Here is a 26,433-nt window from a genome sequence, read left to right as displayed (position 1 = left end):
AAGAATCAACAGTTTCCTCCATGTTGAACAGACTGTGTAGATCTGTGGTACAGAAACATGATATCAGTGTGAGAGAAGTCAGGCTGCGTTCACAAACTCTCAGAATCGATAGAAATGTTCAAGAGGCTTAAAAACTACAGACGGTCAGATCATCTGCAGTCTTCTTATTGATTAGTGATTGTTACCTGATCACTTCAGGAATATCTTGGCTTCGTTTTGGGTTCACAGGAGTTAAACGCTCGTTAGATGTAATGTGGAAAATAAATAATAAAGAAAAAAAAAAATTAAGAGAAAATGGAAACAAATACTGCAGAAATGTCCTCAATATTTATCTTTGGTCAAGTCTCAAACGACCTTTTAGTCAACTAATCAAAGACTCGTTGACCTAATATTTAAAATATGAAGCTTTAGCTGTTTAAAATGATTCATGAAGCTCAGATCTTCATTTTGACCTGCAGTGTTTAAGATCATTAAATCAGCAAAATGTTGAACCAAACCAACAACCAAAACCTGGACCCAGAGTGGTCTGACTGATGATGTCTGCCATATTTTACACACTTCTTACAGTGTACTGCCTGTCAAACACAACAACAAGTTCAAATCTGAGTTTGAATCCTTCAGTCGATGCTTTAAGAAGGTCTGGAGTAGAAATCGAGCAATTTGTCTATGGAGTTTGGTGCGTGTCATGCCGAGAGCAGCACCTTTTTACAGTAACGTAAATACATGTCATGAATAATTTCACCTGGAAAGATGAAGAAACAAGACAACAATGGAAAGTGATAATCACACAACATGAAAATATGTAAAAATATCTGATGGATTTGAGGCATAAATCTGATAAAAAATGTTTTTAAGATGCAAAATCCTCAAAATGTCAAAATAAATGTGATGTTGTTTTAGGAGAAATGATCCTCAGAGCGTCGCAGCAGCGTCTCACTTCACTCTGCTGCTCATCCACATCAACATTTATCGCATTTACAAACCTGGAAACTCAAATTAAAAGAGTTGTGATGCTCGTCAGTGTGACCTGACTGTTTTTAAGGATTATTTAAACGTGTGTTATTTAAGTGAAGATCAGGTGTTAAACCAGGATTGTGTTTGTGTCTCTGCTGCTGTTTTTAAAGGTTTAGATAATTTATCCGTAGTCATGAATAATGAAGCTGAGTGTTTGTTCGGAGGACGACGCTGGTTTGAATCCCGTGTGGTGAAGTCTGTTTGAATCGATGTCAGTTTGCAGCTGTTTTCTGTCACAATAACATGTGCAAAGATTTGAGATTCATGTTTCTCCTTCTTTTGGTTTTGTAGCGCAGAAAGTCACAAGTGTAAAACCCACATTTGTATTTCTGTGAACAAGTTGTGCTGTTGTATTTTATTTCTCGCGCTCATTTGTTGGTTTTTCGGTCCCTGCAGACGTTCATCGTGAAGTTATTCTTGCTAAAATCACAGTATTAGTATCAGTGTTACACTGACGCTCCTGTGCTGCACAGCTGAGCTCGCTGGTGGTGTCACAGAATCAGCTGCTTACCAAGTCTGAATGAGAACAAACAGAAAAACCAAAATATATAAAGAAGAAAAATAGTTTATATCAAAAACAAAACATCAGGAGCTCGTTGATTTCTTTAAAACATCTCTTAAACTAAAGAAAAAACAAATACAGATTGTTTTACTCTCACAAATTCAGAAATCTCAAATTTTATTTGTGTCAGTTTATTTCTTTATGATAAAGAACATGACGGCAGAGAGACGAGGAACGACACGTAACAAAGGTTCCCCGCTGGACTCGAACCGGGGACGCTTCACGACGCGTCACCTGGACGCGGCTTTAAATATTATTTCATGTTTTAAACGTTTGTCATGTGAGAGATTAATTCCTCCGACAAAGTTCAGACGACAAAATAATTTCTTTTGTATTTGAAACGAAAAACTCAGAATGTCCAGAAAGGCTGCAAAATTAGATTTTTGTTGTTGTGAAGGTGTGCTTGTGGTCAGAGGTCACAACACCTGTGTGTGTGTGTGTTTCACCGATTAGTGTGAGAGCCGACATCCTGTGTGTGTTTGTGTCTTTACATCACAGAGATCTGTTGAAGCAGCTGAGAGTTTTGTTCATGTTTGGTTGCGTCCATCACAGGAGGTCCTGTAGTGGGAAACTGTGGAGGATAATTTGCTTTATTTTGAAATGTTTTTGCAGCATTTTGTGCCTTTTTGTCAGAAAGTGTCAGAAAGAGAAACAACAGCAAACAGAACCTGGACCCAGACCCGTCTGATTAATGTGTATTTCATTTGATAGTGTATTCCAGCACATATTTTCCCTAATAGACTCAACAGTGTGTTAAGTTCCTGCTCCTGAAACACAAAAACAAGTAAAAATCTGTCAACTGTGAGTTTGAATCCTTTGAGTCGGTGGATCGAGCAGAAATCAAGTGATTTTTCTTTGGAGTTTGGTGCGAGAGCGGCGAGAGAGATGGTGAACGACGTCCTGACTCCAACAGGAGACGTCTGAAAACATGTTTGTGTGACTGAAAGCAGATATGAAAATATATTAAACACTCAGGACTCAAAAACAGACGCGACTAATACAAAATAATACATGAAGGTCACCTCATGACCTGCCGTCACAGCTCGCTTGTCTCCGTACGAGTCGTGAGCAGTTTAGGGATTTTTTTGTCCATTATTTCACAATTCATCAAAATTAACAATATTATGTTTTTAGGAAGCAGAAAAGGAATCAGAGAATAAAAGATGACTGTTGTGTAAATGTAAAGATGAACGGACTGAAGGCAGATTATCAACTTGTGTTAATAAAATAAAGAAAATGACCTGATCAGGAGTTTTGGTGCCAATAAAACAAGAGATCAGATCTAGCTTTAGTTTTCAAATCTGTTCGGCCATCTTGTCTTCATCAGGTGGATATTTGAGCTTGTTTTCCTTTTATATAAAGTTTTACACCGTCCTGTGTGTGAGACTAAAATCTAAAGTTATAGGAGTGTTTTTTAATTTGTCCTCATTTATACTAAATTAGTTGAGATAAAGTTCTTGTTTAGATGTTTGATTTGGACGAGTACAAATGGCAAAATAATCAAAGGAACTGAAAGTGATCAGTTTACAAATCCTGACTAAAAAAACTTTATTTTTACTGACGCCTGAACGCATCACACAGACCAGAGTTTGATGAAAAATTAAGAAAATAAAAAGTTTAAAAGAATCTGAAGACAAACTGTCAATTTTATTTGTTCTAACTTTTTATTCACCAAACTCCATTAGAAAAATCTGCTATTTTACGTCTTTTTTTAAAAGACACACCTGCAAATGAATTTATGGTTCTTCCTTTCCCAGCTGTTCTAATGCGTCAAACATATCAAGATAATCTGAGCGACTGAAAGTCATCATGTGATGATTTCTTACCCGATACCTCCCTGTTGCGGTCCGTTTGTAAACCACTGAACTAAACCACCGTGTGTGATGATCTACAAATCCTTCAAATTACACAAGAGCAGAATATCAAAGATAAACTCTGTCAAACTCTTTCTTTCTTTCTTTCTTTGTCTTCATTTCTAATAAATCAGTTTAGATAAAGTTGTTGTCTAGACGTTAATGTTAAACTCTGACATGTTTGAGAAGTAAGACCTCATAAAAAGAGACATTTTTGTTTTATTGACACCGAAACTTCTTGTTTGTTGAGTGAAATAATAATCTGTCTTTAGGATTCAGTCTGTGACTTTAGATTCTGTGATTCTTGATTCCTTTTATTCTTTAGTTTTGAGCTTCTAATATTTATTAAGTCAGACATTAAATGTGCCTCCGTGCTGATAAATGTTGGTGGACTGTACAAAAACGGAAGCGACATAGACGGAAAAAAGGCTTTATCTTTCTGTCCGTGACAAAGTTTGATGTGTTGAATTTTAAAATATATTCTAATGTGTCAATAAACCAGAGAAACCAGCTGACACTATTTCACCAGATAGAATCTAATGGAAGAAGTTTCTCAGATCTGAAGCTGTAATATTTCTTCTTTAATGAGCTCAACTCTGGGAAACTCCTAAAACAAGTGAATTTGTAGTGAAGTCTGGTTGTAATGATTTGACTCTCAGTGGCTGGTTTTTGCAGGAAAACAAACGTTTTGGACTCAAAACCAGGCAGAAATAAAATGTTAAGATGGAGGTTTTTTCATGCAGTGTTGGCAGGTGTGTGTGTGTGTGTGTGTGTGTGTGTGTGTGTGTGTGTGTGTGTGTGTGTGTGTGTTGAAGCTTCAGGTGAACAGATTTCCCTCGACCCTCGCTGACACCGCTCTAGAAAGAAAAAGTGAAGATAATAGATGGAGCAGAGTGAGTGAGCCTGCCCTCCACACCCTATCTTTGTCCTCTGGGGTTAAAGGGAGGGTGTGTGGGGGGAGAGAGGGGGGAGGGAGGGGAGGTTATGAACTACAGGTTCCCAGGCTCAGTGGGGGAGGCGGGGGAGTTCAGGTAGGGTTTGGATGAGGTGAATTAATCGTCGACCGGGGGATTCCCCACTTCGTCGGCGGCGTCATTCGTCATCGGCTCAATCATCGGGCATTTGGTGTTCCACTCGGTGCTCCCTGGGGACGGGTGAGGGTGGGTGAGGGTGGGTGGGAGACAGATCTGTAGAGTGTGGCAGTGATGGATCTGAGCGCTGAGAGACTTTTTATCAGAGAGTCGTAACTCATGACGGTGGCCGGAGAATGATGGAGGAGGTCAGCCGGGGCCTCCCCTGCTCAATACCTGTTTTTTTCTCCCCCATCTCAAACATCTTATTTTCCCACCTGGGTGAGAAAAAAATGCACTTCCTTCTGCATTTGCATTTGTCAACACCCTCCCCCCTCTCCTCCCTCCTCCTCCTCTTCACGTACGCACAATTAAACTCTCCTGAACGCCGCCTTAAAAACGTGTTAGATAATTAAACAGCCGGCAGATGCCACGTCAGCCTCGTTACTGTAAATTCTCCCCGACACGTCGTCCTCGTCGACGCCGCCGCCGCCGCCGCTGGAAGTGAAGTCGACTCGTGTAAATAAACCGTCGACACTCGAGCACGGCTCTTTTGTCTCCTCGCGGCCTCTGCTGAATGTCAGGCCGAGCGGCTAATCAGAAGCAGCGACGCAAGAAAAAGCTGCAAACAATTAACCCCGAGCTACGTCTGAGAGGAGCAGGTGACCAGACTAATGGGCTCGGCCAGGGCCTGTGTGTGTGTGTGTGTGTGTGTGTGTGACAGCCGTGCGTGTGGGTAAAGGATGTGTTTTGGAGGAAACAGCTGAGTAGAGAAAACTTGCAGCTGCATTAGTCCGGCTCTTCATCCATCCTGAGAGCAGAGAGGTAAAATATTAAGACATCACAAGAAATCCTCGAAGAGAAACTCGAGTTTGAAGCCAAAAAGACTGAAAATAATTTTGCCCAAAAACACTTTTGTAAGCAGCTCCCTGACCAGGAGAACTTTGATTTACTGACCCGTGAATGCACCACAACCAGAGCTTGATAAATAAAGACAGAAAATAAAAAGTTTAAAAGATTCCGATGACAAACAGTCAGTTTTACGTGCTCTCACAGCTTTACTCACCAAACTCCACTGAAAAAAATCATTTTGAGTTTACATTTACTTTCCTTTATTTTTCAGTTGTCCTAATGCGGCAAACATCACAAAATAATCAGAGGAGCTGAAAGTCATCAGTTTACAATACTTGACCTAAAAAAACCTTCATTTTAACCGACGCCTGAATGCATCGCAGGGACCAGAGTTGATGAACAAATAAAGAAAATAAAAAGTCTCAGTTATATTAACACATCAGTCATCGCAAACTAATCCATGGAACTAAACGTCATTAGTTTACAATGCTTAACCAAAAAACCCTTCAGATTTACAGACGCCTGAATGCACCACATTAATTTAATCAATAAATTAATAATAATAATAATAATTTATTTACCAAACTCCATTAAGAAAATCTGCTATTTCACAACTTTATCACAACATTTTGAGTTTACACCTGCAAATGCTAATGTTTCTACTTTCAGACGACTTCTGTGTGAGTTCAGTTACAAACTGGGATGTAAAAGTTAGTGATTTGCTGTTGACAGTCTCCCAGGAGGTAATCTAGCTTTGACTTTAAGTTTTGTTTGTATTAATGTGTCTATTATTAGTATTTTTGTTGTTGGTGTTGTCAAGTTGAAGGTGAAGCTGCAGAACGAGCAGCTGCAGGTCGGAGTTTGACGTCCGTGAAACCTCGTCTGCTTTTACGATGCATTTTCACACGTTGAACACCTCACAGAACGTACTAATTAGCACACGTACTGCTCACACACACACACGCTCGGTCAGGAGTGTGTGAGCGTGTGCAGAAGCCCCCTCAGTCTAAAGACTAATTTGTTGGTAATTGCAGCATGACAGGAGCAGCCATTTCAGCATCAAGCCACCGTTTCCCCGAGCCAGTCGCCCTAATTAGGAATGACACACACTATTAAGGTGCACAAATGGAAATCAGTCAGCGGGCGTTTCCCTCGCCGACGGCATCGAACCCACAGCGGACCGCCCGTGCACCAAAAAACCTCCCACAATGCTTTAGTGATAGAGTCACCACCCGCAGATCAACATAAAAAATAGAGCGTCAGTTTGTTCCTGCAGAAAAACAACTCAGGGAAATAAATGAGTACTGGAGTCAGATTTAGTAATTTAATGTGATTACAAACAAGTAAAAAAAAAATTTAAAAAAGGAGACAAAAATGCAATTTACTTAGATACAAATAACACAAAATGTTAAATTGGTGTTTTTTCCAATGGAGTTTGGTGGTTGAAGGTTTATCAATGAAATCAGGAACCGAGGAGGAGGAGAAGGACGGTACTGTGGAGGATTTCATCCAATGACATAACAACACACACACACGTACACACGCACATGCACACGCACTGGGCCTGCTGTCTTCTCTCCACGTTTCAGCCTCAAGTCATTAGTTCATATTACACGGCTAATAAGAGCTAACCAAACAGGTGTGTGTGTGTGTGTGTGTGTGTGTGTGTGTGTGTGTGTGTGTGTGTGTGTGTGTGTGTGTGTGGATGTGAGAGAGAGAGACAGAGAGACAGAGAGAGTGAACACAGTGGCCTGATTGGGTAAATGTATTCGTGGGTAATTGTGCAGCCTTGCATAAATCAACACACACACACATACACACACACACACACACACACACACACACACTGTACTGTACGTGAACAATATGTGCATATTTTAACCGTCCAAACCTGACTTCCATTGCAATTAGAGAGGAAGCCCCGATGGTGTGTGTGTGTGTGTGTGTGTGTGTGTGTGTGTGTGTGTGTGTCAGCACTAATTACATTCATGCTGGTTGATTCTGCAGGACACATTTTACATCCAGTGTAAAACATTCAGAGCCAAAACAAACAAAATGTCATAAAAGACTGTCGAGTGTCAGTTTCTCTAAAATAAATCATGCAACTGTTTTTTTGTTTTACTTCCTGTTGTTGTTAAATCAGCTGGACACAATCAAATGATTACAACCAGATTTCAGTCCAAAATTCACTTGTTTGAGGAAACACACGGTAATTAAGTCATTTTGAGTTCTTTGCAAAAATTAATTTAATTTCAGTTTGACTTCAAAGGTCCAGTGTGTAGGAGTCAGAAGGGTCCAGTCTCAAACATGTAATATAATCCTCATAAAGACGTTTCCATTAATGTATAATCACCTAAAAAACAACAATCATTGTGTTTCTGTTATCTTAGAATGAGACTTTATATCTACAGAGGGAAGTCCGCCATGTTTCTACAGTAGCCCAGAACGGACAATCCAAACACTGAATCTCGAGAGGGACTGTAGAGGAGGGTGAGACGAGGGGTGTTCAGTTGGTTGCCACTAAATCCTGCACACTGGACCTTTTTAACTACATTCAATCCATCTCAAAATAACTGGACCTGCTGAGCTGATGTTTGTTCGGACTGAAGATTTTTCAGAGGATTTCTTCACAGAATCAGAACAAGCAAATCTTTGTTGACATGTTGCAGCTTCACGGTGGAGTCTGATCACATCCTCACCCTGATGACAGAACAGGTTGATTCACAAAACTACATATTTGAGCAGACTGAACCAGTGACAGGTGCACGTACTCCTAGGACTGGAGTTACATCCAGTAACTATCATTTAGTATTGTTAAATGGACACAGTTTGGTTGGTTAGGGCACCAAAAATACCATTGTGAGGGTTAAAAATAGGTATATTTGTTATGTAACTTGAGTTACTAACGTTGAAATAACATTTGCTTTTGTTTTTCCTGATGAAAGTCTGTGTTTGTTTGACTCGTTCGTCCACCTCAACCTGCATACAGACTCCCTCCTTTGCTCCCGTAATTATTACTATGGCCTCTAGAGGTCGCTGCCTAAGAACAGTACGGATAGTAATAAGGTTTGTTGGATTTAGCTTCAGTTAGCATCTGTTAGCATCCAGTCAGACTGCCTGTGTGTCATTTCTCGTTTGAAATTTGCTCTGATGAACTTTCAGATTAACATTTAACTAAATGTACAACCCCTAGTGTGTGTGTGTGTGTGTGTGTGTGTGTCCTGTCAGGGTGTGTTTGCTCTGAGTTGGTTTCCCATTGAATCAGATTTAAACATCCAGTGTTTATTTGATTAACATCCTGGCAGCAGGCCAGACAGTGTGTGAGCGTGTGTGTGTGTTGCTGTCTGTGTGCGGGTGTGTTACTGTCAGTGTGTGTCAGTGTGTGTTACTGTCAGTGTGTGTGTGTGTGTTACTGTCAGTGTGTGTGTGTGTGTGTGTGTGCTGTATGGCTCATTAGGCGTGTGTGTGTATATTTATGTGTGTGTGAGGCGGCAGGCCACGCTGGTTAAAGACTCAAACAGCGGTCACACTCCATCTCCTGTTTGATTAATGTCATGGTGTGTGTGTGTGTGTGTGTGTGTGTGTGTGTGTGTGTGTGTGTGTGTGTGCGCGCGTCCAGCTCTCTGCAGCCTCAGGATGATTTTCAGTCTTTTATATTGAACATAAAACATTGAAGACTTTCAGGTTAAAGTTCAGACCGTCGTCTTTAATCTGAGGAGTTCAGTTTCATGTTGGATTAACGGTTTTTAACCTTCAGTCTTTTTTTATACTCATTAAATCAGTTTTAGCGCGATGCAGCAGTTGTAGGTTGACATTAAATGAAATATTAAATATCTGGAGTTATCAGCCAATCACATGTAGAATCAGCAGACCCAGCAGATTCAAGTGAATCTTTCAGGCTTCTAATCAATAAAACAGTTTTTTTACACATCGGGTTAATTTTAGTCGTCAAACATACTGATGAGGACGAGGCTCGAATGAAAGACACTATCCTGGTGCGTTCTGGGAAATGTAGGCTGCAGGCTGCTGTTCCTGGACTAATAGTCAGGATCTGTTAATGACTATTTCTATATCGATTAATCTGTCAGTTATTTTCTTGATTTAATTGATCAGTCGTTTGGTCTCTTATTCTCTCCACAACACAGAGATCTTCAGTTTACTGTCAGAGAGGAAAGAAACATTTAACGAGCTGACCTCAGAGAATGGAGACGATTCATTTAATAGTAAACGAATGAACTGAATGAAAATGAACTGACTGAATGACTGAATATACGTCCATCTTTCCTGCTCAGAATTGGATCGTTCTGTTTCCCTCAACAGTGTTTTTAATGTAACAGAGAGCAACTCTTTCCATGTTTAGATCCAGTGATTAAATATCAATACCTGATTACATGATCCAGTACTTTCAAAGTCTGACATGTGAGTCTAAAGTCTCTAATAGGAACTGAAGTCAGATCCAAACCCTCCTGGTTTTCTTTAGTTTTTCCTGGTTTCCTCCCGGAGTCACAATTCTCCTGTTTTTCTCCCAATTTATGACACATTTTTTGCACCTTTTTCCTCTTGTGATCACAACCTGCTCCTCTCACCTCACAGTCTATAGTCTGCTGCACTGTGTTGCCTCGTCCTCCTCAGTGAGTGTGAGACGGAAAGAAGAGACAGAAAATTTCCTGGAAAGAAGTTTCCATTTCTTGTGGAAAGTTTTAAAGGACGCGTTTTGTAAAATCTGCAGTAGCATTTTTTTTCGGTCAGTACGACTTTAATCTGTAACAAGAGGCTGACACTGAAAACTGATGAATATTACAGTGTAAAAGTCACACAGTGCAGGAAACAAAGTCTCTCAAACTCATATTTTTCTCCTGCTTTGGTTTGGCAGGTGTGTTTACAGGTTGTTGTTGCAGGTGTGATCAGTGAGATAGGAGCACTCGCTGTTAGCAGCAGGTTTCTGACTTCTTTACTTTTGTTTGTGTACTGGTCAGCTGTTCTCTGCTCACATGCTGCTGTACCTTCACACTTTCAACATGTTAAACACCATCCAGCAGTGCCTCAGATATCTGGTGTATCTTGTTGTTTCTACTCTTCATCAAAGCTGTTTGAGGAGAGTTTGTGTTCATCTTTCCATCAAATGTAAAAATATTCTCCACGTCTGTTAAATCATTTCCCCTCAAAATTCATCCTAACAGATTTGGTATCTTTGGAAAACGTTAAGAATCTCCTCTGGAATTTTAAATAAAGTTCTGTTGGTTTGAACAAAGTCTAGACAAACAGCACGAGTGTGACGCAGGTGTAAGACCAGTGGAAGATCTTTACTGGGGCTGCTCCTCCTTTAATCTGAGAGAAGAAAAGATGAACCTTGCAGGTTTTATTGCAATATTCAGGCAGTGAATTCATTCTGTGTGTGAGTGTGTGTATGTGTGTGTGTGTGTGAGAGAGAGAGAGTGTGTGTGTGTGTGTGTGTGTGTGTGAGAGAGAGAGAGAGAGAGTGTGTGTGTGTGTGTGTGTGAGAGAGAGAGAGTGTGTGTGTGTGTGTGTGTGTGTGTGAGAGAGAGAGAGAGAGAGTGTGTGTGTGTGTGTGTGTGTGTGTGTGTGTGAGAGAGAGAGTGTGTGTGTGTGAACTGACTGCACCCAGGACCGGCTGTCTTGCTCAGTAATTGTTTGCAGAGTGCTCGACACGACTCCCGCTGACCTTTAATTTCAGGCTTTGTGGTGGAAACGTGCGGATCGTCGGCCGCGGCCCTCGTTTGCCTCGCTGTGTTTGTTCTGTGTGTGTGTGTGTGTGTGTGTGTGTGTGTGATTTCTTTTTTTCCTCTCTGGCTGTTGGCGTGTGATTTACACTCCGGGCATGTTCGAGCGAGCCGTGTGCCATCGATACTGTTTTTATTACACCTTGTGCCAAGTGCTAACAGCCGGATACGAGGCACGGCGACGAGTGGATGCAGCCGCAATTAGCATAATTGAAATAATAATAATGCTAACGAGCTTTCTGAGTGGAGGCAGAGCAGAGAGGAGAGGATGAGCGGCGGTGGCAGCGGCTTCGTCACCGTGGATGGCCGCTGCAGTGCATTGTGTGTAATTGGGATAATGGGCTGGTTTAGTGGTGGAAGTGATGCTTTTCATGGCGTTCTGGATGAAACAGGTGCCAAATTCACCCGAGTCAGTTGTGTCAGTGTTTGTTGTTCCAACCAGGTCTTCATCATGTTTTCTTACAGTTTAAACATTAAAACATCCGAATCATGTTGTCAGGAAGTGACGTTCACACATTTAACTACAAATCATGAGTAGTTTGACTTTGCTGCACTGCGGAAATCTCATATTTCCAACAGAAATCAGCTTGTTTCAAGAAATGTTCCTGGAACGATCATCTGTATCTTTAGTCTTGAACTTTTGAAGAAAGGCAAAGTGAGGTGAAGATCAGATGAGGTGAGATTAGAGAAGTTTTATTGATTGACATGTGGAAACTGAGGCGTCCCAGCAGCAGGAGAACAGAATATATCCTGTAGATAGATAAATAACCTTAAAACACCTTTTTTATATTATAAGCATCTTCTATGTGCAACTTGAAGTATGGAAAGACAAAAATAAGAGTAATACACATCAAACATACAGTAATAGTTCTTGTGAAGTGTATTAAGATGCAAATAATCATGAATAAACTTCCAGATCTTTTAATCTGATTGGTTCAGAGATGTAAACACATCTGGTGTGTCAGATCTTTGTCTGCTGTGTTAAAAAAAAAAAAAAATCTTCCAACTTTGTGAGCGAGCTACATACATGTCAGATACAACAGATGAGAAACAGAAGACGTACCAACTCCTGAATCAACACATTTCTTTAATCGCCATGACAAACATGTAGTTATCTGCTCTCCTGGCTGAGTAAACCTGCAATCACAGATTTTTCTTTGGTCGTTTTCATCAGTTTTCAACAAAACAATCCACATCCAGCAGTTACGGAGCAGCAGGATCAGTCCTGTTGTGTTCGAGTCCATTGTTTCCTCTCTTTTAGCTCTGTTTTTGGTCTTCACCAACTCCTGAGGGAAATATTTGGCTTTTAAGCTGCGAAAAACTCCATTAACGTCCGCTTAGTGCTGCCCAGTGGTGAATTTGGTCTTTTACATGATAAATGTACAAATCCAAACCTTTTTTTATTTCCCATGTTGACATTAGTAGAACTTTTGAATGTAAATGTCAGTTCAGCATCGTCACATTGTCAGTTACCATCATTATAAGGCCACTGATCATCAACTCATAAAGCACTGATTTTGACACAGTATAGTGCGTTTACAGGGGGGTTTATAGTTGTCGCCACTAAAAGTGACCAGTGGGGCTTTTAATCCAAATTTCTTTGGGGGTACACAAACTGAGGATTATGTCATCTTTTTCTTTATAACGAGCAGAAAACAATCGCTATTAGTCTGCCGATGTCTTGGTAGCTAACTAGCTAGTTACCTAACGTTACATTGTTATTGTTGAGTTGTGCATTTCAATGTCACATTTCCCCTTTTGATGATATATGACGCCTGAAAGTTAACTAAAGTTCAGCTAAGGTACCGCTTAGACTCGTGCTGATATTAGATATTATCGAATATCACGATATTTGCTGTCATATGTGAAATTTTAGAGCTGTCATGGTAGTGGAGACAATGCATGTTGATATTGGGAGGTTACTACAGGTTAACTGGCCTGATGCAGGGGCATGCACGCACGGGTTGCTAATGTTAGCCTATGAAGCACGATAGTGTCCAGGTACTGAAGCAGTGCTCTTTGTTAGTTGATGACTTGGTTGATAGCGTGAAGTTGTGGACGAGCATCCCTGTTTTTCTATCTCTGTCAGATAAATGTCAAATAGTATTGTGATAATACCAAGATCGCCACGGTAACACAGGAGAAATCGCTAGAGCTGAGGACGACATATTGGAAATGTCCAGTCATGTCTGTTTACGTAAACACAGACGACTACTGATGACGCACGAGGGTCTTGAAGTCTTGTCTCGTGTCATGGGGGGAGATTTCACCCACCGCTCTGTTCTGACGGGCCTCTCAGGGGCTGATCAGTGTAACATTAGCTGAGTGCTGATATCCTGTTTTACTTCAGTAACATTTCAATGCTGGACCTTACTCATAACTGTGTTTTCTCCTTCATGTATGAGGACTTGTATTTCAGTAAAGGATGTTTGTTCCAGCAGCCGTATGCGTCAAAATAGCACCAGGGATAAAAACAGATGCCTGTGGATGTTTTTTCTCACAGGAAGTCATTGAAAATATCTGCGAGTGAGAGTGTTGAAGTCTGCATCGCTGTGATCCCTCTCTGCGAGTTTTTATTTTAACACCGTTGTGTTTTCTGACACTTTATTCCCACCAACACTCGAACCTGACCGACACACACCTGAGCTGCCTTCCTCTTCCTCCTCCTCCTCAGAGTTTCTCTCTACGCCACCGTCCGCCCGGCCAAACGCTGCGAGTCGGAAGAATTAGCTTCCAACAAACCGGCCTACAAATGAGGCATTAAGCATTGGTAATGGGGGTGCAGAAAGGTCACGGCTGTATTAATCTGCCGTCTGGGGAATACACCCCTGAGCGGGGAAACACAGAGACCGAGAGAGAGCAGGCAAATTTCCAAAAACAAACCCTGAGCATGAATAAATATTTATCTGCGCCCGGGTGATCATATTGATCATAAAGTGTTTTAGGAAACAAAACGAGCAGGAAAATGAGATTGATGTAAAAATATTCGGCTGCTGCTTTGAGCGTTTCCCCTTCGGACACTTTGAGCTTCTCCGGGCTGAGAGCAGAGGTCGCTTCCTGCAGGAGCATCGATTTTATTTCAGGATCAACGAGGATTTTTTATCCACTTTTCCGAAAATCAGCTGCTGACATTAAGTCAGTGATGTTTTTCTGTTTACACACTCAGTAAAGAGTAAAAGCCTTTTTAGATTTTTGTGAATGTGAAGCTGAAGCACATCAGAGACAAGAAAATGGCTTTAAATCAAGAGTATGAACAAATCCTCTGGTCAGTGATCGTCATTATGTTTGTTTCTCGTTAAAGGATTAATGTCTTTTATTTCTTTTTGAACTCACAAAGTCACTTTGATAATAATTTGATTCTTTATAAGTATAATAGTTTAATTTGTTATGTGTGTTTTATTTCATACTTTACATACAGTGATACTTTATATTTACATACAGTAAGTACAAGTACAAGGTAGTATTTATGATACATTTTGATATTTTTGCTTTGACATAATTTATATCTGTTTATCTTTCAGAACCTCTTTCAGTTTCACATTCATTATAGTTCATAGAGTGTTTTTTAAATTTATTACAACATACAAAGATTTTAATAAATGACTTTAAGCTTTACAGACTTTAAACTGCATGTTTTATATATAATTTATGTACAAAATTGGTGACTTGTGGAGTTCCTCAAGGTTCTGTGTTGGACCACACAAAGATAGATCGATGTACTATTCAGGATTTCGCCCGATAGTGATGGCCGTAATACAGAAGGAGGAATCAAAACTATCATCACAAGGACACAAAGCACAACAATAAAATACACTGTGAAGTCTAAATAAACTGACCTGCATTAGGAATGAAGGGCAAATATAAATAGAGACTTAAAGTGCAACGTCAAGAATAAAGTACAGTTTAAAATAAGTCGTCAAAAGTCATTTAAAAGACAAAAACACAGTTTAAAAAGGTTAAAAATGCTCAGTAGTGACAAGAATGCACATGTCATCCAGGCAAAACAAGAATGTGTTGTTGTTTGTGTGCTGATTTGAGATTTAAGTTGGTGTCGTGTGTCGCAGGTGATCGTTGCTCGTAAACTGTAGATGAATTTTGGGTCCTGTGTTTGTTCCTGACGAGCTTGTGTGTGTGTTGAAGTATGATATTTGTTTCAACATGTCAGAAATGATCTCAGGTTGTTTTTCTGCTCTTTCACTTGCATGTGATGAGTCCACGATCAGGTCCTGATGTGTCTCTGCAGCTGGAGACACATCAGGATTATTTTATCTTTTGTTTTTTGTGCGTATTTGATTGGTCGTTTCGTTGTGTTTGGACCTGAGCTGTGGTCTGATTGGACTGAAGGAGGTTTCTGTCTAAACCAATGACTGCAGGAGTTAAATCAATGGTTGTAAATTGTAAACACCAGGCTTCAGATGTTGGACTGGTGTAAATAAATGTATTTACAACGTACAGAGAGATAACGTCTCTTCTTCTTCCTCCTCTGTGACTCTCAGACTGCAGGAAGAGTCTCGTCTCTCCTGGGTTTTGGCCTCTGTCTCCACAGTTTTTCTAGCTTTTATGTAAAAGGTCGAGCTTACAGAGAGGAGGACACACACACACACACACACACACACACACACACACACACACACACACACACACACACACACACACACACACACACACACACACACACTAAATCAATTCAGAGCAGTTAGCTCCCTGTTTCAGTCACTATTATCACCTGAGTAGTTTTCCACTCGCTGCTCCTCGTCCGTCATTGTCCTCCTCGATGTTTGACTTCAGATTTACACGTTTTAACTGTTTGATCAGGTTTATTTTTATAATCACAGTTTATTAAATCTTTTCAGGTCCTGTCATTATTTATTTTGGCTCTTGAAATACGAGGGGTTTCACAGCTCAGTGTGTGTTTAAAGTTGTTGGTTCAACACCTGGACAGAGAATCAATGACACTTCCTCTGTCTTATTTTCTTTCACAATAAAAGCACCTCAGTGCCTCACTGGTGGAGACTTTTAATGTGAAGCAGCAGCAGGAAATCTTCAGTTTGCATTAACAGTAATTTAAAACCAGCGTCGGGAACTAACTAAGTACATGTACTCAAGGACACTTTTGAGGAACTTGTGCTTCACTGGATTGTTTTAAACCTCTTCTCAATACATTTATTTGAACCTTTAGTTACTTTGCAGATTGAGATTATTAAATCAAAATATATTGAACGAATCAGTTTTGTCTTATAATGGATACATTGATATAATAACCCAGCAGGATATAAACTAGTTAAGTCGTGCTGGTACGACCTGGTGTTTATGATGCAGAAATGTGTGAATAATCATGTAGAGTGACAAAATAATAAACTGTTGTTTCTTCGTCTGTTTCAGCGGTGTGGGTTTGGCCCGAGCTCACTTCGAGAAGCAGCCTCCGTCCAACCTGAGGAAGTCCAACTTCTTCCACTTTGTGCTGGCGCTGTACGACCGACAGGGTCAGCCGGTCGAGATCGAGAGGACTTCCTACGTAGACTTTGTGGAGAAAGACAAGGTGACATTTTGTTCCTGCTAAAAAAAACAATGTGAAAACAGTTAACTCACCATAATGAGTCAAAAACTATTAAAAACACAGCAATGAGCCACACCGGTGCACTGAGAGAAACATTAGCTCCCCTTAGATATGTATTTTTAACCAAAAAGTCTAAATCAGCGGCCCGTGCCACGAATTATGAATTAGTCATCGACTCAGTTTCTGTACTTTTGTCTTTTTCATATCTTCAAATTAGCGATCTGGGACCAAACACTTCCTCTGCATGAAACTACAAAATGTACCCATGATTTTTCTAAAGCTAAAATATCCAGATAAGAGCATCAAACTGCACCAGAATACAGTAAACATATCGGTTCTGTTAAAAACGTTCTAGAGGAGAACCTCCAGACCCCGTTGCATTGTCCCACACACATTTAAATGCGTCCTTAATGTGGATTAATCGTCCCCAACAAATGTTCTGTTTCCTCCTGTTTGTTTGATTAAAAAATACAGCGAGCTACAAGCTTTTCAGTAGGAACCAATGAGCTCTGAGCTGAGAGCCACAGACAGGAAGTCAGACAGCACTGAGAGACGGACCAACATGTTGTCTGTTTGGATCTGAACGTGTCATTCTTTGATGATAAGAACAATATAAAATAACACCAGACTAACTCTAAACAGAAGGTTTGGTTTGGACGACATCAACAGCAATCATCTATATGATTTAATTCTAATGCATTTATAGAAAAACAAGTTAAATTTGTCATAATGATACAAACATAACTTTCATAGAACTATCTGGACAATACATTTAAGCCCGAAGTTCCATTTATAGAGAAAAGTTGCAGTTTAATCAGAATATTTAATCTCAATATCACATAATATATTTAATCATAATACACATTATCCTCCCTGTTGGTTTGGATCTGAAAGTGGGATTTAATGACCAACAGGAAGAAGGAGCTGCAACATATAGTCAATTAATCAATAAGGCAAATTGTCAAACAATAATCCCATATATTATATTATAGACGCTCTCTAACGTCAGAACCAGCTGCTTCCCTGCTAACCCTAACCCTAACCCTTTGTCTCAACACTGAATATTACAGTTTGTTCTTCTGCTGTTTTATCGACTGATACATTGATAATGAGATACAGAAAAACACCAAATCTTTACTTAAAAAATCCACTTCAAACTAAACTTTATATAAACGCTTGTGTGCTTGGAGCAGTAAACCTTCTCACAGGTCTGATTTAAAGATGAAGTTTTTGTAAAGATCTTCAGTAGGAACCAATGAGCCACAGACAGGAAGTCAGACAGTACTGAGAGACGGACCAACGTGTTGTTTAAGAATATAGAATAACAGCAGACTGATCCTTTAAGTTGCACCATATAGAGTACAAACAGTACAAGTACTGCTAATAGTACTAATGATGATGATAATAATAATTTCCAGACAGGTTGGGAGTGTTTGTTGTTTGATCGGCTGCCAGCTGGCACCACATCCTCCCCTCCTCTCCTCCCACTCACTCGCTCACCTCACCTCTGCTTTGACCTCTAGTCTCTCGCCCCGATATCCCCCCAACACACACACACACACGCACACATACACACACATACACTGGGACTGAGCCAACACTCCCGGGCACAGTTGGCACCGAGCGGCCGACTGATGGAGACTGAAAAGAGAGAGAGAGCTGGGATAAAAGGGGAATAAAAGGTTGAAATGAGAGAAGAAGAAGAAGAAGAAGAAGAAGAAGAAGGAGAAGAAGAAGAAGGAGAAGAGAGAGAACAAGGAGGGGTGAGCGAGGGTCACGAGAGAAGAAGAAACTGAAGAAGATGTGAAGAAGAGATGGTGAGGGAGGGGACGAGAATAAAAGATGTTTACTCTCAGATGTGTTCTGGTGGCTGACGGTTCTGAATCTGATATGAACGTTTAAAACAAAACTAAACTGTCTGTGGACGAACAGATGGAAACTTCAGCCATCAGTACGAGTGTGTCAGTGGTAGAGAGACACAGACACAGTGGACACAGAGGAGATGGGGGGGAGACGTCTGCCTTGTCTCAATGCCAAGATCAAGTCACATGATCACTTGGCTGAGTTGGTTGTGGGGGTCAGAGGTCAAAGGTCATAGAGCGGTTATGATGATCCAACTGAAACTTAACAATGAATAAATTATAACTGTAATTATAACAGTTATAATATGGAAACTGAAAAATACAAAAAACACTAAAAACAAGTTGAAACTCAATCCTGTTAGGAAAATAATAATAAAGATGAACTATAAGGAATGACAAAAATAAAAATACTACAAAAGCTCATAAAATAAATAAATAAACAAAAAAATTGAGAATATATATAAAAATATGAGATATTATGAAATAAAAAGACAAACAAATGTGACCTGAAGTCAAAAGTATAAGATGACGTGGAGAAAATAATTTGCCTCAAAAAACATTTTCTTGATATACTGAAAAATAACATTTTAGGAAAATACTTGAAACAAGTTGAAGTTTTTCCTCTTTTGAACTTATATTTAAAATCGAATTTCTGAAATATTTTTTGATGATATTATAAAATAAAAAGATGAAAAAAATCCATTTTATCTTTTTGTTGCAATAAATGTGTGAATTAAAGACAAAAACCTCCTGATCAGAGACATTTCCCAGTATTTACAGTTCAGTGATGTTCATGTACACATGATGTTTAACTCTGACAGGAACATTTGTGACGCTGTGTGCTGCTGCTGCAGGAGAACTGTAAATGTCTTTCATCTCACCTTCATCGCAGTAACTCGCTGTGATTTGTGTGTTTGTGTCACAGGAGTACAACGGAGAGAAGACCAACAATGGGATCCACTACAGGCTACAGCTCCTCTACAGCAACGGTGAGTCCAAAACATGATCATATGATATCTGAACACCACAAAACACACAGAGGATTGAGCTAGAAATGGAGGGTTTGTACATTCAGTGAGCAGCAGATACTTTCTTGAAGTTCTGGGATCAGGAAACGGTGCTTTGAATCATTTTGGTTTGGACGGTACAAAGGAATGATGTCGTTCTGCTGATGGAGGCGTCAGATTAGAAAAAATGATCTGAATCGCTTTTGAAGGCAGAGATTTTGTTGTTCAGTTTGGAGGACACATGTTGAACTGTACTGAACGTATCTGCACAACTGTCGACGTATTTCAGTTGTTTTCCAACAAAATCCACTCCTGAATAACTAACACATGATAATAACGACTTTAGACTGTTGGTTTAATGTCTGTCTGTTTCAGGCATCCTCCTCCTTCTGCTATCTGCATGTTACTGTTTTAAAATCTCAACTACTACAACCCTCCCAGCTAACAACCTTCACACTGAAAAATGATACATTACTCCAACACTAACCTGGTCACTAACAGTACAAGCTAGCAGCTCTTACCTTCTCTCTTGCTTGTTTCACCTGACACCATTTTTCACGGGCACTCTCGCTGCATCTGAGGTTTAGTGATTGTGATTCGTTTAAAGAAATAGAAACAAGCCACCAGAATAATAACGGCTGCAGCCCGATCGTTCTCCAACAACTTCACAGTCTCGATTAAAAGGAAACTATTCAGTCAATGTTATGGTCCTCTTTTTGTTTCCGATGTTCTCCGCCCACTTCAGACGAGTTCCCGACACTAAACGTGGGTTCAGCTCAGGAGGTGTTTCTGAATGTAAAAGTTCCTTTTTACCTTTTTAGCGGAAACACAAGAACTGACCACCGAGTGTCCAAGTAACTGTGAGAGTAACGTAAGGTAGATGTTTTGGCCTTCTCTCTGATGTAATCAAACTAGATGTCTCTTTACAGAAATCATGACCCGGTTACTCAAATAATCCACAGAGCTTGTGAGCAACTTTAATGTAGGAACTATTTTCTGTTTGTGTCACTACGCAGAAGGACACATGTATCTACTCATAGACGAGAGGCTGGTGAATTAAGCTAGCTCACATTACAGCTTAGATGAGAAGGACGCCATTAATGTTTTTTTTTTGCTGACACAAGCACGAGCCTCTCGTCCACGAGGAGACGCACACTTCCTTCGTTGCAGTGATAAGGAGAGAAAATAGTTCCTACATGAGGGAAAATGTGTGTTTGTGATTTTGGGGTGAAGAGTCCCAGAGGTGACCGGTTGTTAAGTTCCTGCAGGATAAAGACTTCCTGGATGTGAAACATTATCCAGGCAGCTGTTATATTTCCTCCTAAAGCAAATGAGTCAGATATAAACATTTATTTTGTCTGATTTTCATCTTTAGCTCCGGCTAACAGAAGTAGAAACACACACACAGCGTCAAATTAATCTTAAATTGAGCCTTTTTTAAATGGCACTTCTGCAGGTCAGGTGAGTATCGACTGATGAAGTCGAGCTAATGATGCTCCAACTTTCTGTTGAACTTTGCTGCATGAATTAGAGTTTGTAGAGAAGGATTTTATATTAAAGGTCACCTCAGCGGGCTTTCAGTGAAAGGCTGGAAAAACTTTTTCATTATCAGCACACACACACACACACACGCGCGCGCACACACACACACGGAGTCAGACATCTGGAATATCTGACAACTAACCAAACCTGAACTCTGTTTTGTCCATCGGGGGGTTTGGAGGGATCTTTTGCTGATTCAAAACACACAGCTCGTCTTTGTGCTGGCTCGAGTCCAGAGCTGCAGGAGGAGGACGGCCGTAATGCTCTCAGACCCCCGCAGAAACCACAGATAAAGTGGGACATAAAAGAGCGTTTTCTTCCAAAGGGGGATAAATCACTCTAATATGAGTCGGCGTCGTCGGATTAGCATCGTACGGAGGTAATTGACCTCATCTGCAACCGGGATAGATAGCCGCCATTTAGGCTGCAGACTGCTCAGCGCTCAGCCGCCGAGCGAGGAGTGAATCATGTCAATTAGAAAGCAGAGGAAGCTGCGAGGAAACGGCCCGAAAAACAAGAAGAAAGAAATACAATTAGAGCTCCTCCGCCGCTAACAGGTGTTCCCTGCAATTTGCTTCCTCCACCCCATGTCGTGTTTGTGTCACATTTACGCTCGGATGCATAGCTAATAAAAGACAAGCAATCCTGATTGATATTTAATTTGTCGGAGAATGAGGATTCCTTGTTATCCTTGAGGAAAAAGGCAGCGGGGGGTGCTGTGGTTGGGTGGGTTGGGGGAGGAGGGGGGAGGAGGGGCTCGGCTGTTAAAGGCGGCCTGGCCTATAAATAATAAACAGCTCTGGAGCCGCGCTAATGTTTGTTTTTGCTGAGGGGGGTTAGCGTAGCCGCGACGAGATGACAAGAAAACATAAATACACAACCGGGACATAAATAATAACAGAATTCATTTACTGAACATTATTAGGAATCACTTCTTTTGTTTGGGGGGATTTTTTCTTTTCTCTGCATACTGAGAGCGAATTAGCATTTTGGGCTAATGCATGTATATATGTATGTTGGTGGTATAAATGTGTCATCAGGCAGTCGCTGATAATAAGGACTGTGTGTAAACTGTGTGTGTGTCCTCAGCTCATCAGTGTCTGTGTGTTTGTGTGTTTCAGGCATCAGGACAGAACAGGACCTTTATGTCCGGCTCATAGACTCCATGACCAAACAGGTGAGAGAATATATATATATGTATATATATATATATATATATATATATATATATATATATAAATACTGATGCCCACAAATCACCTCAATGCACATCTCTGTTCACATTCTTTATAACATGTGTTGGTTAGTACATAATGACAGAAACTGATTCCTATCTCTCAAATCTGTACAACATTAAAGGTTATGTGACTCACTTAACCATAGTAAGTGTCATAAATGAAAGAAAATACAAAAATCCGACATTTTTAATACAATTTCACCAAATAAATAAACAAAACGTATTGATCCAGAAGTATTCAGAGCGTAGAAACACAAAATATTTCTACATCCTGGTTTTGTTTATTGTGATGTTATACCCAAGTTTATCTAAAATGCTAAATATCCCTAAAAATCTGTAGCCTGCACAGAGTTATAGAGATCTGGTGCATCGTAACAGAAGAAGTCTGATATCCTGTCTCAGTTTATGGAGACTTTTAGGATTTTTGGTGTCACAGAAACAAGTTTCTTGTTACTTACATCTGTTTCATCAGACAGGTTTGTAGGAGAAGGACGAATTGATCAAAAGTTGCAAACAAACTCCTGCACTCTGCAAAAATAGATGTATTTGCTCTGTTTCATCAGGTTTGCTTGATTAGGGTCTCGTACCAACATGTCGCAAATACATTTATTTTACAGTTAGACAGCGTGCAGGAGTTGCTTATAACTGCATTTAGTAAAAAACAGTCTTATCTTATCGCTGTGTAGTAATTTAGCTTTACAGAACTGTCCTAACTGAATAAAATCTTAAGTTTAAGCTTCTATTTTTAAGATTATTGATTTTTGAGTCTCATTCCCGACTCAAATTCTGATGCTTTTGGATCGTAGGTCGGGTCGGCCGCCATCCTAAAGCACCAGAATTTCACGAGTTGTGAATGAAAAAAAATCAACTTTCTTACAAATAGGAGCTTTCAGCAAAGTTATGACATTGTAGACTGTTGAAAGTTGGAGACGCTAACACTGATGTTAGCCTGTTAGCTTTATATTTTCCAGACTATCTCCCACACTGACGCACATCGAAGCTAAAGCTAAAACACCCGTTGTTTCTTGTTAATAACGAGCTAGCTATAGCCAACGACAAGTGAAGTGAGACAGATGTTGTCATGGATTGTCAGGATTTCTTCAGTTAAGGACAAAACTATGTGTGACTTTTTCTGAAGATAAGAAACCCTAGAGTCAGGACGTGGTTAGCTTAGCTTAGCATAAAGACCTGAAGCAGGGGGAAAACTGCAAGTCCAACAACACCTCTAAACTCTAAAACGAACTTGTTTCTTTGAATTTAACAGAAATATAAAACCCAGTTTGTGATTTTCTGAAACAGAATTGTTTCTTGACTCAGAGATCTTCAGCTGGTCGTTCCAACATGCAGCTCCCACTGAAACCACACATTTTCTCTGACCCACTGAGAACTGGAGAAACTTGTCCTTTCTTTACACCCAGAGCTCCGATTCTAAAACAAATAAAACAGTCAATGAATCAATCCTGTCTCTAACCTCTGAATACTCTCCTGCCTTTAACTAAACTTTAAAAACTCCCCTTAACTGAAAGAATCTCCTCAAACCCTTCGTCTAACTCTCCCTCCTCCTCCTCCTCCTCCTCCTCCTCCTCCTCTCCTCCCTTCTTACTTTCCTTAAACTCTCGCAGCACTGATGTGTTTTCCTTTCCAGCGGTGCAGCTCAGTCTTTAGCCGACTCCAGATCCTCCCGTCCCACTTTTCCGGTTTTCACTCACTCAGAACCCCCGTGTGGGATCTGAACCTGTGAACGTTTCTCTGCCAAGAGGGAAAAACCTCAAATATTTCCAAATTCCAGTCGATCCGGCCAGCCGACCTCCCGGCTTCATTCCTGAAGTTCACTCAACTCCACATCCTCCTGTTCGAAAATATTAATCTGAGAAACATCATGTGAACCTCCTTTGTGGGAATTTTTTTCTTCTATCCAGTGGTTTCTAACAACATGTTGCATAAAAAAGCAACAATAAAAATGTAATTAAATTCATTATAAAATCAATTAGAAAGAAATAAAACAAGATTACAGAATATAACAACTTTTTAATTCACTTGTCAGCTGCTGTTTTAACTAAATCTGTAATAGGTTTAATGAGTGAAGGTGGTTTAGAGCCTGAAGTGTTGCACGATAGTTACAGTTCAGATTAAAATGCTTTGATTTTCTTCTTCTGTTGCTTTTTAGAAAATAAGTGTCGGTGTGTTTCGTGCAGGTTGTTAATGACAGAATCAAATCAAATCATTTCATACAATCACTTATTATCTCTCCAACGTCTCTGCTCTTCTTTAAATGCGATTTCAGGGTATAAATATTTAAAATTCATTGAACCAGATTAATATAATAAGTGCACAAATTAGTAATTTGACAGTTTATTAGAAGCAATTTAGTCCAGCAGGCTGTCTGTCTGAATATGAATATTTTGTTTTCCACAGAGCTCTTTTTCATTTGTCTGAATCTAAATGCTAATTTCTCTTTTTAAAATCCTCACAGCTGAATTATTATCGACCTCTCGACCCTGATGGATCTGATATCGTTGTGTTGGTTTTGTTCCTGGAACATCATAATTAATGTTGCTCCAGGACAATCCCTTCAACTTAACTGAAAGACATAAAGTCCACATTTAGAGCAAACCGTCGTGGCTGAATGGACTCTGACTCAGGCAAACATATTGTTACACTGTTGACTTATTATTACACTAATTTCACTTATTATTTCAGTTTTCTGTCACTGTTGGTTTGTGTGAGGGAACTAAAATACCTGTCTGGGATGAGGAAAACATTTTTGGGTTGGGGGGGTAGCAAATAACCGGTATTGACGATAACTTTGATATTTTGAAAATTAAATATTGATATCGTGTAAATAATCCAGTGTCTCTTAAACCTCTTCTGCGTCTTTACTGTCTCGCTTTCTTGTAATTGGTGGTGGGAGTGCAGCTTGTTGCAGTAACTGTTAGCTACCTAGCTTCAACCACACTGTGTGGCGACTTAGCATTGATTTATTACTGCAACGACTAAATCATGTCGAGAGCGAGACCGGCACCAGGAACGAGTCGGCTCGCCAGAGAGGGAGTTTTTTGGATTCCACAAAAAAAAGTCAGCGTGTTATTGACACACAATAAACACTGTTAAAGATGAATTTGATAAACAGCATTTCCCCCAAAATTCTATAGATACTGCAATAATATTCCACAATAATCATCCAGTGAGAACCTTATATCATTACAGCAACAGTTTGGGTTAAAAAAGACTCTTTCACAACATTAAACGTGTTGTAAGGAAACTTCTCCCATGTGCGTATTTTTACGGTCTTGTCGCAAAGCTATGACATCATCAAACCTGATTGTCCTGCAGCAAAATGAATTGTGATGTTTCAGAAACGACACCAACACGGAGAAATCTGATCGTACTGTTTGATAATTCAGCTCTTTGTGCGTCATGTCTCTAGCGTGTTGCCTTCAGGTTCCTGTAAAGAGCAGCTTCATAGCTTCAGAGCCAAAAACTGACCGCTTACACTCGAATAATACTCCATAAAACTTAACTGTGTTCAGGAAAATGTCCCACATGAGCACAAACTAAAATAAGAAACTAGATTTAGATCCAGGGTCCCTCCACATGACAGGACCAGAAGTGATAATGGATCCTAGTGGACCAAAAATATCAATATTACAGAGCACACCAGGATATGATTGACACTATTTAATTAAAAATTACATTAACTTAATAATAAAATAATACTAATAATAATAATGGATGCTGTCTTAGCTGATATTTTAATTACTTAATGCAAATTCCCAAACATACAATTTATCAGATTACCAGTGAACCTGACGCTTTTGCGGACCCTGGAGGTCTGGAGGTCTGGAGGGTCTGGAGGTCTGGGGGTCTGGAGGTCTGGAGGTCTGGAGATTTTCGCAGGGTTGCTATTCCAGTTTCAAAAGTCGAAGTCAAAATTGAAGAAATTTACTAGTCGACGAACAAAATTGATGAACACTCGCTGTCATCAACTAATCAGTGACTCCTGACATGAAATAAAATTTAAAGAATGAATGAATAATTTCCAAACACCTGTTTCCGCCTCCACCCGTCCTCCCAGCTTCACCTCCTTCTTATTTATCCCCCAGTCGTTCCCCTCCTCCCCCCTGCTGGTCGGCCCT

General features: G+C 40.1%; 1 protein-coding gene across 5 annotated transcripts in view; it reads left to right on the top strand.

Annotated features, from left to right (window-relative positions):
- LOC141013338 (transcription factor COE3-like) overlaps positions 1-26,433 on the top strand; it is a 147,857-nt gene that overhangs the window by 3,619 nt on the left and 117,805 nt on the right. For all 5 annotated transcript variants that reach the window (XM_073487029.1, XM_073487028.1, XM_073487030.1 and 2 more), the window contains exons 2-4: positions 16,475-16,631; positions 19,437-19,500; positions 22,182-22,237. In XM_073487029.1, coding sequence (XP_073343130.1) covers positions 16,475-16,631; positions 19,437-19,500; positions 22,182-22,237 — 277 coding nt within the window. The remainder of the gene's footprint in view (positions 1-16,474; positions 16,632-19,436; positions 19,501-22,181; positions 22,238-26,433) is intronic.

This window comes from Pagrus major, chromosome 18, assembly GCF_040436345.1.
Source record: "Pagrus major chromosome 18, Pma_NU_1.0".
Taxonomy (NCBI): Eukaryota; Metazoa; Chordata; class Actinopteri; order Spariformes; family Sparidae; genus Pagrus; species Pagrus major.
Note: the sequence above shows the minus strand (reverse complement) of the source record. Positions and strands in the feature narration are given on the sequence as shown.